Source organism: Schistocerca serialis, chromosome 3 (genome assembly GCF_023864345.2).
Source record: "Schistocerca serialis cubense isolate TAMUIC-IGC-003099 chromosome 3, iqSchSeri2.2, whole genome shotgun sequence".
Taxonomy (NCBI): domain Eukaryota; kingdom Metazoa; phylum Arthropoda; class Insecta; order Orthoptera; family Acrididae; genus Schistocerca; species Schistocerca serialis.
In genome coordinates, this window is record NC_064640.1 from 575,836,385 (window position 1) to 575,850,723 (window position 14,339).

The 14,339-nt window shown below is 38.3% G+C and overlaps 1 protein-coding gene across 2 annotated transcripts; it reads left to right on the forward strand.

The window, feature by feature from the left end:
- The first annotated feature begins 235 nt into the window (after positions 1-235).
- On the forward strand, positions 236-14,122 carry LOC126469541 (uncharacterized). 2 transcript variants are annotated; one of them, XM_050096658.1, is made up of 3 exons: positions 236-529; positions 4,230-4,413; positions 13,494-14,122. In XM_050096658.1, the coding sequence occupies exons 1-3, from the start codon at positions 381-383 to the stop codon at positions 13,662-13,664; spliced, it is 504 nt and encodes a 167-aa protein (XP_049952615.1). In that variant the 5' UTR covers positions 236-380; the 3' UTR covers positions 13,665-14,122. The 2 variants fall into 2 exon arrangements, with proteins under 2 accessions (XP_049952615.1, XP_049952616.1); XM_050096659.1 differs by having other exon boundaries at positions 239-529; positions 13,287-14,122.
- The last annotated feature ends 217 nt before the right edge of the window (positions 14,123-14,339 follow it).

Sequence of the window (14,339 nt, forward strand, 5' to 3'; positions counted from 1 at the left end):
ACAGAATCGTGATATAGTTAGAAACATTTAATAACTTTATGAGGTAAATTTAGCATTCATGGCTTCATTGCTGCTTATGTGATTGAGAATGAAGGCGGGTTTCCACTTGCAAGTAATGTGACGCCACTCGGCAGTTACTCCGAGTGGCATCACCGAAGAAGTGTATTTATTGAAATATTGAAACAACCAGATCCAGGTGGCGTCACTAGATGTTTACAAGATTCCGGATCTTTGTTGCATCTTCGTCTTTCATCTTTGGCGTCAGCTGATTCATTGTAAAGTAAACATTTCCATGCGTGTTGAGTGATATATTTATTTTTTCAGCTTCTTTCACAGAAATTAACATATGTATAAAACACAGATAACTTGAACTGAGTGCAATGGATCAGATTCATTATTTGCGTTTGGGACTGTGGAACGTTGCAGAGGGACTGTACAAGTACTTCATCGAAAATGACAGCTCTCAAGACGCAAAGTCTCAAATTCGTTCTTACCATTGGAATGTTGCAGTGGATCCAGAAAGCAACTGGTATTATTTTACTGTCGTTATTTTGCTAAAGTAACTAGATTGATTGATTATTATGTATTACCATTTTATTGCATTCTGTGCAGTGCTACTTGTGATATAGGACAAGTCAGCATAATCCAAACGGTTTGGCCTACGTTTTACGATATAAAACGTCAAATTATCAGATTTGGTAGTAATGTTGCATACAATTTTCTGCCAGTTTATATTTAGGTCTCGAAGTTTTTTATGTATTCTTGACTCATTTTACTACAGAACAGAGCTACAGAAAACGTATAGAGTGCATTCAGCTAATTCAGTAAATACATGCATTAATGAAATTGTTGTGTATTTTTACATGGTTGGAAATTTCAATACTTTTACATTATGGAAATTTATTCAGCATATGTCTGTCTGTTTATTCAGGCTGGTCGTAACAGCCTGTATTTACAACATAAAATTTATTTTTGGATTACTGTTGATAGGGTTTTCTCAAACAGTGATTCCATACCATGACATGAAACATGTCAATTAAATAAAAGTTATATGAGACTTGTGGCTGCTATTCAATTTTAATTCTAACAGTTGCTGATCCCCTGCAGACGATGCCTATTCCCTCAACATTTATTATCGTCTGCATATTAAATTTTAGTAATGTTTCTTTTAATTTGTGTTTCAGTTTGGATTCTTTACCTGTGTCTATGTTGTATTCTCCACATATAATGTCTTGGTTTCAAACTTCAGTAAACAGTTTTGTCAGGTTTTCCCCCCCAGAATTATTGAAATATTGCCTCTTGGGAACCTCTATACACAAGAAAATTCTTCACTCTTCATTTTTATGCCAGTAATTCCAAAGTCATTTTCTATGCTGGCTGACTAATCTATACATTTACACTGTTCAGTATATTGTGGCTTATCAATTCTCTTCTTGTGCATAGCAACACCTTTATCATTATGAGTCAACACAATGCAGTATTTCAAAAATTCACTTTATCGTACATACAAAAATGCTTATGGAAGTGTGAGGCTTCAGTTGCTTGAACATTGTAAATTATTCCTTGCTGACTACCGTTATTTCACTCTACCTTTGAACTTTTGTGTTCTTAGAAGCCATTAGGAAGTGTGTACTTATTCTGGCCAATATATTGTGACAATGATCTCTTGTGATGAGATGCATTTTTGCAAGTTGTGAGGAATGCATTACAATCAGCCATGATACTTATCACATTCTGAATATTTTATTGCTACCACCATTCATTTTGAAGGTACTTCAGTGCAACTGATGCTTCTTTTTATATACATTTTTTGTCTCTTATGTAAGTAACTTATGGTACATTTTCCCAACATAAATCTGTAAAATAATGACCTTTTTTATCCATAGTGCCCCAGTTTTGGTTGTTCAGTATATTGAAAAGCATTGCAGTAGCTCAACAACCATCAGTCAGCCTCCATAATTTGCAGATGTAAAAGAATTTTGGGGTGCCTGGTGTTGCAACGGCCATTCCATCAGGTTGTGTGTCATAGTAAACAGCACATACCGTTGTGAGGGCAATTCTGCCTCTCCACACGTACAAGAATGTGGAATAGCAACTTACTTTGTTGGTGATCATTTCACCATTGATGCAAAATATCTTTGGGCTCGATGTGTTTTCGGTTTTCAGGTTGTGGACAAAGTACGTTTAGTGTCTCAATGCTTTTCTTTTCGTAGTTTAGACACCTAACTGATGTCCTGTAGCCTGCTCTTTGAGAATACCTAGGGATGGGCAGAAAATTTTGAGGCACATTTATCTCTTAAGCTGTCAGCAATCCCGAAACTTGGTTGCCCCAGCCCTATTCCCTCCACCATGTGCAGAAAGATAAAGGCTGTGTTGCAACATTGGCAGCATCAGCTTGTCATTTCTCCTATTTCATCAGTTCAGTGCGACACATCTTTTGTAATAGTTCAGAAGCCCGATGGCACTGTGCACCTTCGGGGCAGTTTTAGACAGACAGTTGACGAGCAATGTGTCGCATATTTGTATCTCACTGTGCGGTAGGCGGCATTGATGGCAAAGTTGTCTGGGGGCCCAGTACTTTTCTCACATTGACTTGCACAATGCTTACCAGAGTTACCGTTGGGTGCAGGTTCTTGGACTTTCCTGGTCCTCAGCAGCCCCTTTGGGGTTTACCAGTTAATCGCTTATCTCTTAGAATCTTGTCTGGGCTGGAAATTTGTCAGAGATATTTTGAACAGTTAATTTAGGACATTTCCTGTTGCATCAGTTACCTTGATGACATTTTGGTCACAGGCAGTGCTTGGGGGGAGCACTTCAGTTGACTTGCACAATGCTTACCAGCAGTTACCGTTGGGTGCAGGTTCTTGGACTTTCCTGATCCTCAGCAGCCCCTTTGGGGTTTACCAGTTAATCGCTTATCTCTTAGAATCTTGTCTGGGCTGGAAATTTGTCAGAGATATTTTGAACAGTTAATTTAGGACATTTCCTGTTGCATCAGTTACCTTGATGACATTTTGGTCACAGGCAGTGCTTGGGGGGAGCACTTCAGTTGGTTTCCCAATGCCCACTGAAGAATAGTCTTCATTGCAAGCTGGTAAAGTGTTGTTTTTTCTCCCCAAAGGAACATTTTTTGGGTCATGCGCATAGTAAAGATGGTCTCGTCCCCATGGGTGACTGCATGAAGACCATTGTCAGTTTACCATTGCCCAAGAACCTATAGGTACACCAGTCTTTTCTGGGTAAGATTTCATATTATGCTCAGTTCATTCCCCAGCCTGCACATGTCTGCCAGTCTCTTAACTGGCATCACCAGCAGGGTGTTAAGTTTGTCTGGTCTGTGGACTGCTGACAGGCTTTTCAGCCCCTCTAGCAGAATTTGTGATCTGCTCCCTGTCTTGCTTCTTTCACACCAGGCTGTTACACCCTGGCCTGTGACACATCCTTTTATGGCATTGCTGCCTTCCTGTTGTGCCAGAACTGAGATGTCTTCAAACAACCCTTTACTTACACTTCAAAGATGTATTCCGCTGCACAGTGGGACTACTCACAGGGGCAAAAGGAGGTGCTAGCTATTATTTTCAGGGTCAAAAAATTCCGCATCTTACTGTATGGGATGAGGTTCCTCCTCGTAACTAACCACAAACCATTGATTCCCTTATTTGGCCCTTGTTCCAAGCCGCTGGATGGGGCTGCCCACCTGCTGCAGTGGTAGTTCCTCTTTCTCAGCAACTAGTCTTATGACTTTTGTTACCACTCCACCACCCAGCATGACAATGTTGATGTACTTTTGCTGCTACTGAATTTTGTTTCAGTCATTTGCCTCCTTTATTTCTCTCATCTATTCTATAGTAATAGAAAAGAAATGTGAGAATCCATTCATCTTTTTCAGTCATTAATGGTACATTCATGTTCTAGACCTGACACCTGTTAATACTGGAGCAGCATTGGAAAGAGAGAGAGAGAGAGACTCTCTCTCTCTCTCTCTCTCTCTCTCTCTCTCTCTCTCTGTGTGTGTGTGTGTGTGTGTGTGTGTGTGTGTGTGTGTGTGTGTGTGTGTGTGTGTGTGTTTTCCAATTTTGTATGTTGTTTCAGGAGTATTTCAGGTCTGTAGATTCTACCAAGAATAACACATTAATCATGTTTCTGCATTTTATAAGTTTGAATATTGACTTTTATAACAAGCTTTTAACTCGTACTATTAATGTAAAATTAAAATTCTGACATTGCAGCTTTGCATCACCTGTAGTGATGACGCCTTGGCATCAATCATGGGTTTCAACTTGGCTTATCAGTAATGAAACTGGAGCCTGCAGAGAAATGACGACTGCAGTCACTGATGTGCGCAGCCTCAGGAAAGAAACTGAATTCCATTACATTCTGAACATTTTATCACCACCACCAATCATTCTGAAGGTACTTCAGTGCAGTTGATGCTTCTTTTTTTTTTTTGTGTGTGTGTGTGTGTGTGTGTGTGTGTGTGTGTGTGTGTGTGTGTGTGTGTGTGTGAAGACATTTTCCTAACATAAATCTGTAAACAATTTTTAGTATTGGGAGCATATACTGATCAAGGAAGTACAATAAATAAATGTAGGCTTTTAAATTTGAAGCTTTCACTTTGTCAGCAATCGATCAACAGAGCATTTGAAACTTATTACCAGTCATCTGCCTAAGTAGACTAGCATGCATTTCAGTTTTTCACAAACAATCTGAAGCTGCCCATTGAATTAAATTATCTGTGCTGTTGCGAAATGATCTGACTGAATTTACAAGAAGTGACAGAGAAAGAAAAGTTAAAGGCTCAATTTCATTTCCTCTTTCATTTCTACCACCAATAAAAACAACACAGCAGTTCTGCGGTTTGGCTGTCACTTGTACCTGAAGATGGAATATGATAAATAAAGCTTTCTTTGGATTTTGAAAGAAATTAAAATCTTTATTCAAAAATGTGTTCCCAAAGTGCCTTACCTCCCCCCCACCTGCCCCAAAACCTTCACCTCCTTTTCCCTCTACCCCTCACCTCCCTCCTCATCTAATCCTGACCTCCAGCCCACTGCTACCTCACTCCACCACCCTCCCACATGCCTTCCCCTCGCACCACCACCTCTCCAACTTTCTTTCTCCCCTCACACATACTCACACCTTCTCTCCTCATTCTGAAGATGTGACCATGGAACTTCAAGCATCTTCTGTGTATGTTATCAGTGAACTTGTCTAGTGATGTTTATAGGTTTGTAGTTTTTCTTTTGATCCATATGCCCTTTACTTTAACAGTTCCATAAATTTCTCTTAGAATTGTTTGCTCTTCTTTTGCTATTGCATCAATTTTTGAATGGCCTCCTGGAGTTGTAGTTTATGTGCTGATTAGTGCTTCAGACAGGACAGCTGTCTTGTAGTGCCGAAGTTTCACTTTACAGGATATCACTTGTTTGTTTTAGTGTTTCCATGTTATTTTGTTTACTTTCTGGAATTATATTTAAAAGAAGAAACATGTGAAATCGTCCCATGTTTTGTTTGTAGTGGGGCTCTTCTGATATTTTTATGCAAATTTTCTAACAAACGGGTCTTCTCGTACGGTATCTGAGGGCCTGCCCTTGATGCTACCTCATGTAATTTCTCTGTGGCCTACTTGGTTTCTTCACTATTCTTAGGGAAGATAGCTAGATCATCAGCAAAAGTTAGTCACTTCACTTTGATTCTCTGTCCTCAGATGAGATACCATCTCCTTGTGGAACTCCTGTATGCATTTCAAAGAATCAGGCATTTCACCCAGAAACTTCACTTGAGATGTTGTGTCTGTGAGCGTCTAGCATATTAGTTCTCGTATCTCTGTGTCTACCCTGAACTCTTCTAAAGTGTCCAAAATAGTTTGCCTGTCAAAAGATCTTTACACTTTCTTGAAATCCATAAAGGTGACATATGTGTTGGTACGTTGACATATCCTAAATATTGTCTTCAAAAACATACTCTACTCAACACATGATCTGCCTTTCCTAAAGCCTGTTTGATATTCACAAATCAAATGATCTGTTTGCTATTCATATATGTTTAAGAGAGCTTTAGATAGGACCTTGTATATAATTGGCAGAAGACAGAGGTCTCTGCAATTTGTCTCCTTTTTTTATGCACTGATGTATTATAGCTTTCATCCAGTCCTTTGGAATCATTTCAGTTTCCAACATTTCTGCTAAAAGTGCATGAATCCTTCATATTAACTGCTGGTAAACCTTTCAGGATGTGAGGTCGTGGTCCAAGAAACTCTTCTGCTTCTGATGTTTCGTCCAGGACTGCACTGGACATCCTCAGAGGCACTCCTCTGCTGAGTCTTGCCGACTGACCAGTTGGACCTCCAAGACCTTTTGACGTAGTGTCCTTATTCATTATGATTCCAGCTAACGAAATTCTGATTTTCATAATGGATATTTTTCCAGGAGATTTGACTGCTCTTTTTAGACGTTGCCTTACTCTGAGACAGTTCCAATGAGACGATGAATTTTATGAGCAACTTGACGGCGTAGCAATGGGTAACCCATAGGTCCTGCGATCACTAATTTCTATAGGAGAAATTTGAACAGTTGGCTCTGGACAAAGCAAATAAGAAACCATATCCCAGGTGTTGGTTTGTAGATGACACATTTGTGGTTTGGTCCCATGACAGAAAGGCTTTGGATGAATTCTTTGATCATCCAAATAAAATTAATCCAGAAATCCAGTTCACCATGGAAATGGAAAATGATAGAATATCTTTCTTGGATGTTTTAGTTATGAAGCGGTTCAATGAAAGTTTGGAACATAAAGTTTTTCGGAAAGTAACGCATACCGACAGATATTTGAATAAAAACTTCAATTACCATCCACAGCAAAAGAGAGGTGTCATTAAAAGTCTTGTCGATAGAGCCAAACGGATATGCAGATTGGAACACCTGGATACTGAAATAAAACATCTGAAGCAGGCCCTCGAGAATAATGGCTACTCAGGGAAAGAGGTAAAGCGAATTTTGCGATCAAGGAACAGAAGACTGAAGGACAGGGATAAACCACAACAATGGAAAAATACATTTTCTCTCCCTTTTATTAAAAAAGTCATGGATCAGATAGGTAAGATTTCACAGTAACATGAGATCAGACTGGTCTTTAGACCAACAAAGAAAGTAAGTCAAGTACTCCAATCTGTGAAGGATAAACATTGTCCTCTGTCGGTATGTGGTGTATACAAAATTCCATGTATGTATGGTAAAGTTTATATTGGAACTACCAACTAGGAAAAATAGAGAAATCAGCTCTAGCAGTCAGGAAACCACGAAGTGAAGTTTTCTGAAACAGCAAATTTATCTGGAACATCAAATTATTATCCACGACTATGTAGAGAAGCCATTGAAATTTATAAGCATCAGGATAATTTTAATATGAAAGAGGAGACAATGAAACTTAGCGACATATGGACAGTACCTCTACAGAATCTCTAGACAATTTTATCTTTGACAAGACGACACTCAATAGGTAAGTTTTATCTTTGACAAGGATTCTCTCTGCTCATCCCGTGTTACTTTGACCACATCCCCCTTTCCTACAGTATATATGTCGTTCTTGGACATCCCATTGGTCATGAGGCAAGACTCAGCAGAGGATGTCCAGGGCAGTCCTGGATGAAACATCAGGAACAGAAGAGTTTCTTGGACCACGACCTCACATCCTGAAAGGTTTACCAGTAGCTATGTCATCTGATCGTGAAAGCCTTCATCCTTCATATTAGGTCGTATCCTACTACTATTTTTAATATTTCTTCAGTTATGCCATTGCCTCCTGTCACTTTGTTACTTTTTAGTATTGAATTCTCTCTCTTGTTTCTTGATTTGTTGGGGAATAAGAATCTGGATTTGGTGCAGATTTTTCAAAATGCAGTCTTTCTACTGAAGGCTCACAGTTGTTAATTTAGAAAGTAATCATAAAGTATCATGCAATTTTCTTTATTTTTTGTTTCAAGTTTTCCATAAATTGGAACATAAAGTCACAAGAACACAATTTCGGTAGTTTGTACCCAGATAAATTCTCACGGAATGTCTTCTGAAAATTTCATGTGTTGTTTTACTGGAAACCTGCCCCAAGTTTTCTTTGATCATAGTCATGTGTTTCCAGGCAAATTGTTTTTTGAGGTTGATTTTAGTATCTTCAGGAAGGGCTCCCATTTTTCAAGTTCTGTTGATACCTATTCCAGTGCTTCTGTGGTTTGATTCACTCATCAGTGGCTTCATCGAAGGTCATGTTCCACCACCTGTGTTTACGTTTTGTGGTGGCTGTCCTAATTTCGTGGCTGATGTCTGTAATGTGTTGTGGAAGTCTGGTCACTCCTTGGGATCTTGTTCTTGTACATCACAAGCAAAAGCCTCAGAGTTTTTCTTCAGGTAGTCCATATCAGTTCCTGGAAATCAGTTGCCATTAGGTATGGATCTGTTTGGTTGGAACTGAATAATGTTTTGTGGTAAGTAGTGATCTGAGTCAAAAACTCCATTCCATACTCGGGTATTTTGAATCTCATTCAGATTCTTTGTAGAAAATGCCACATGATCAACTTGGAATTCTCCTAATAATGGGTTAGATGACATCCAGGTTTTCTTTTTATGTAAATATTGTGTAATCTTTGTAGTCATGAGACTCGGCGCAAATGATGTACAGAAGCTTGTTAGACATTCTCCATTCTTATTCATCCGCCAATGCACTGGATGAAGTCCTAGTATTGACCTGTCTTTCTTCTCCATTCTAACTAGTGTAATAAAATCACCTAATAATATTTTGACACAGTGTTTGGGGCTCTTGTTTGTAGTTTCCTCTAGTGTTTTTTCGAAAGTCTACTCTTTTCTGTGAGTCTTGTCTTGTTATTGCTGTTACTAGGAGCATGAGCATTCATGGAGGCATATGTTTTGTTGCTAGATTTCACCGGAAGAACTTAAGATTCTTTCACTTAGGGATGTAAAGTTGATAACTGAATCTAAAATAATTTTCCTTGTTGCAGGGGAAGTCCTAAGTATTGATAACTTGCCTTTGATTTTTATGGCTGGTTTACCTTTAAATATCCTGAAGTTTTAGGAGTCGAAATAATTTTCATCTTAGGAACGTGTTTGCTGGATTGCTAGGATTTGAATGGTGAATTTGTCTAGAGTGTCACTCAGCTGTTTAAATTCACCAGGTTTTTGCAGGTGTTGATATCAGCAGTGCCTGAAAAGTTCTTTTTTTTTTTTTTTTGAGTGAAGAGATTTTGAAAAGCTCTGACTGTATCACTGATATTTAATGTTTTTGTGGGTAGTAAGAAATATACATTCTATTTGTTGGCTGAAAAATTCTGATTTAGCTTTGTTCCATGTACTGGGATGAATTTAATAAGTCCTCTGACTTGTATGAAAGATTTTCCTTCATGTATGCTATGTATTATTTCTGTTTTTCCTAATTTACTGCATGCTAAAAGTTGATAAACTAAATATCGGTCTACTTTCATCAAATTCCCCTTTCTTAACCAATAACTTGCAGGTTGTTACTGGATGAATACATCCGGTGTATTTAGTCTCAATTCTACTTACAATGCTTCACTTAAAATGGTTCCTAGTGCTCAAAAATTCTGAGACTAATATTTATTTTAATTTCAGCAATGGCAGTTTTAATAAGGTTAAATCTTTGGCTGCGCATGCATGAGTCATAACATATTACTGAAACAGAAAACTGTTACAGTAAAGCTGTGTTACAATAAGTGAAATATTGAAAACGTTTTTATCCAAAGCAAGTTAAACATCAACATAGCTCTCTGTTTACTTGCTCAATACTGGGGAAAACTCTTTTTTAATTATGAGGGTCTTTTTTTTTACCTTTGATCGCTCAGTATAGAAGCTACATGGGTGGCAGAAAGTGGACATGCACTGTAGGCTACTTTGCAATTCTCGCACTACACACTCCACCATTGCCAATCTCAAGGCATTAGTCTGTGTGGCACTATATAATAATGGCGGGTGACGAGGGCCTCCTGTCGGGCAGACAGCTCGCCTGGTGTAAGTCTTTCGATTTGACGCCACTTCGGCGACTTGCGCGTTGATGGGGATGAAATTATGATGATTAGGACAACACAACACCCAGTCCCTGAGTGGAGAAAATTTCCGACCCAGCCGGGGATCAAACCCGGTCCCTTAGGATTGACAGTCCATCGCGCTGACCACTCAGTTACTGGGGGTGGACGGTGTGGCACTACAGCCACATAAACATGGCTGCCATCATTGTTGCTCCCACCAAGTGTGAATTACAAAGTGTAATTCGGTTTCTGCAAGCAGAAGGGAATAGTGCAGTAGAAATTCATTGAAGAATGAGCCAAGTGTACGGTGATAACTTCATGACTGATGGTGTTGTGCGTAAATGGTGCCAAAAGTTTAAAGATGGCCAAAATGACATGCATGATGAAGGGGCCCAAGGATTCAAGTATGTTGTTAGAGATGACCTTGTTGAACGAGTTGATGGAATGGTTTGAGAAAATCGTAGGTTCAACATAACTGATTTGTCTATGGAAATTCTGGAAGTTTCAAGATATGTCGTACACTCTTTTGTTAGTGCACACTTAGGCTACAAAAAGCTTTGTGGTTGTTGGGTTCCAAAAATGTTGACGGACACCCACAAAAGTCACCGAATGGCGTCAGCTTTGAATTTCCTTGACCGTTATCACGATGAAGGAGAGAACTTTTTGAAATCAATTGTTACTGGGGATGAAACTTGGATTCAATATGACACACCAGAAACAAAATAAAAGTCACAACAAACACTGCATTGAAATTCATCAAACAACCCAAAAAAATTTAAACCCACAAAAGTCACCGAATGGCGTCAGCTTTGAATTTCCTTGACCGTTATCACGATGAAGGAGAGAACTTTTTGAAATCAATTGTTACTGGGGATGAAACTTGGATTCAATATGACACACCAGAAACAAAATAAAAGTCACAACAAACACTGCATTGAAATTCATCAAACAACCCAAAAAAATTTAAACATTCAAAAACAGAAAGGTTATGTCTACCGTGTTTTGGGACCAAAAGGTGTGTTGCTTGTCGAGTTAATGCAGCCCGGAACCACTACCAATGCAGCTGCTTATTGTGAAACCTTATGACATTTGCGGAGAGCCATTCAAAACAAACAAAGAGGAATGCTGACCTCAGGAATTGTGTTGATCCATGACAACACTCGTCCACACACTGCTGACACAACCCAACAGCTCCTTGAACACTTTCAATGGGACATTTTCGATCATCCACTGTTCAGTCCTGACCTGGCACACAGTCCTGAACTGAAGATGTGGCTGGGAGGACAGCATTTTCAAACCAACATAGATCTTCAAAACAATGTCAGTGCTCTTTTGAAATTGTTGGCGGCAACATTTCTTGAAGAGGGTGTTGCAAAGCTTGTCCACAGGTATGATAAACGTCTCAATCTTCTCGGTGATTATGTTGAAAAGTAACCATAAGTGTACAAAACATTTGGTAATAAAATAATTGTTTTCTATGAATGTGTCTTATTTATAGCCTATCGGAGGTTAAAAAAAAAGGCTTTTGTAAGATATCAGGCCTCATTTTATCTGTACATTAGAGAGACTCATTTGTTCACATATGTATTAATCTATAAATGTATTTTTAATTACAAATAATGTTAGTTTTGTTGACCGCTCGAACATTTAGGGCTTTCAAATCACTGTGACAGTTTTCCGAAAACTAATGTACTTCTTTGTCTGAACTCTGTTTAGCTGCTGCTCCCAACCAAGAAGATTAGCTCATCAGCTTAAGCTGTTGTCCCTAGAGAAATATTCTTGCTTTGTAGGGTCTCCAACAGGTGTTCCACATTAATTTTCCAAAATACGGACCCAATCCTGGATCTGCATGAACAGGCATTTCTTATTGCCTTTCTCATAGGAGTTCCCACAGACAACAGACTCACCATGTAACTTCTGTGCTAATCTTCCAAATAATTAGTGTATCCTTGAACCATCTGCTGCAAATGAGAGAACAAGAAGGCCACAACATATTGTCAAAAGAACCACTATTGACCAACTTTTGCAAAATCTGAACTGCAACTTGCTCATTCCATGTCAATTAAAAGTATATTGCTATGTGATGAAAGCACAGTTAACACAGAGACACTGTTTTATGAAACTAGTTTTGTAACACCAGCACTGCAAACACTGCAAAAAAAGTGTTGTAAATTCCTGTCTACATGAGAAAATCAGTATACACTACAATTTTGACATTTTTAGAGTGCCATAGCACCACTGTTGTCTTTGTAATGAAAGTTTTGGTGACTAAATTAGTAGGAATGGAGATAATGCTTATCTGCTAGAGATCAGCACAAAAGAAAAAGAAGAAACCTGTTTGGATTTGTGACTAGATAATGAAGTGATGTCACCTTGACTAGTCAGCATCTTGATGAAATGAATTGTTGTGAAAGACTGAAGAAACTATTTCAACTATCTAAGAACGATGTCAGAACAATCCATGTATCTTACTGACAGAATTCAAAATACAGTATAGGAAGGAGATACTATAATGCACAAAGCATTACTGCCAGAAATGAAGCTGCAAATCACATTATGTTTTTTTGGCACATGGCGAGTCTCATTTACTTTAATACAATACAGAAACAGAAATAGTTATCAGATGTAACATGAAAAGCTTACACTTCTTACAGTCCGCATTGCAGTATGCCAGCATAATTGTGACTGAATCCCATCTACAGTATCTCCAGCGTGAAAGTGTTCAGAGCTGGAACTCTTTCAGAAATGAAAGCTTTCCACTTCAAAGATATTAAATATTGTATTTCTGCTAGTAGGTCCACATTTTACTCTTTGGATAGATTCCAAGTTTTGTCAGCTACATTCTAAGTGATGCTTGCATTTTGTTATGGTCTCTAGAGTAGCTTGATATTGCTGTAAGTGCATATACTACATTTTTGAAATAATAAAGGGAACGTTATTCATGTTTTTCTTTCACTCACGATTTGGTCTTTGAGGTATTGAAGTTGTGAACTGCTGCTGGACTGAGCGTGTTCATCTTCAATGCTTTCCCATGCTGTCCTTTTTTTGTGTGATGTAGGTAAAAACACTGTATGCTCCATACTTTTCAAGTTTGTTTCTTGAGAAGTATGGTTCTCTTTGTCTCCTGAAAGGGAGAAAATTTGATTGCTCCAAATTAAACCAAACCATAGATGATGAGTGTTCAGTACCATTATTGTAAACCGAAGTGCTTGGATATGTAATCCACTTTTCATTACAGATACTTCAGATTGGAAAGGAATGGAAGAGTATAATGAAGAACTTAGAGATGTGACGTATGTCAATGCTTCTGTGCAGTTGAAGGAAAACATGAAAAAAATGCCCAACAAGAAGTGTTTCAGAATCCCACAACTCCAAGTGCACATTTACTACTATTCTCTTCCCTGTGTTGGACAGTAATTACTGTTTCACACATACGTTGTTTTAGGTGAAGCTGGAAGGACTGCTAGTGGTGGTATTTTTTGCAAGTAGATTGCAAAAGTTGCTCTGGAGTCCAAACATCTTCACCTGCCAGAAGACACAGTGCCACTTAAGATTCTTAATTGATAAAGTTTGTCTGAGAGCATGGTCCAATGACTTACAGAGAAAGAGCATTTGACAGTCAAGAGCAAATTGTGTTATGGGAAAGGCAAGGAGAATCTGGTTTCTAAATTTCACTGCTATGAGAAACCAGTACCACTTCACCCACAGATAGGTGACAAAATAGTTAGTGCTGCATTTGTTATTCATATCTGTCAGAGGAAAAGGCCACATCAGCATTATGTACAGTGACAATTAATAGATCAGAAAAATCTTAACAATAGAGATTACCAACCAGAAATATAGGAAAGAATAAATCTGCAGGGACCTATTGATGCAAAGCTTCAATCCAGCAACAGGAATGGTCTCAAACAGACTGTGTTAAGAAGAGAATGTGTTGTAAATTATTTTCTTAAAGATGAATCTGTACTATGGTAGCATTTCAAAGTTTGTAAGTGTATTGACTATAATTTTTTAATGTATAGCTTTGACACATTGTGGAATAAAGTGATACTAAATACACAGTTAAGTATGCAATATTTGTGCAACTTTTTCCTTCTGCACACAATATTCCTCAGAAATTAATCTCCAAAAGCTAACCACGTAATTTTTGGCTTTTACATGTAATCAGTTCTCCAGTCAACCTTTTTCTTGCCTGCATTTTTCATAGTTCATTCATGTGTGTATTTCTTATTGAATGTATTTTGATCAGCAACTCTGACCTCTTCAATCCTTTGATGTTTATATCACAAAG

Excerpts from the sequence above, each read along its gene's own strand:
- LOC126469541 (XM_050096658.1), top strand. The coding sequence starts at position 381 with ATGGATCAGATTCATTATTTGCGTTTGGGACTGTGGAACGTTGCAGAG. Across the intron at positions 530-4,229 it reads GTGGATCCAGAAAGCAACTG|CTTTGCATCACCTGTAGTGA; the intron begins GTATTATTTTAC and ends CTGACATTGCAG. Across the intron at positions 4,414-13,493 it reads CACCACCAATCATTCTGAAG|GTGAAGCTGGAAGGACTGCT; the intron begins GTACTTCAGTGC and ends ACGTTGTTTTAG.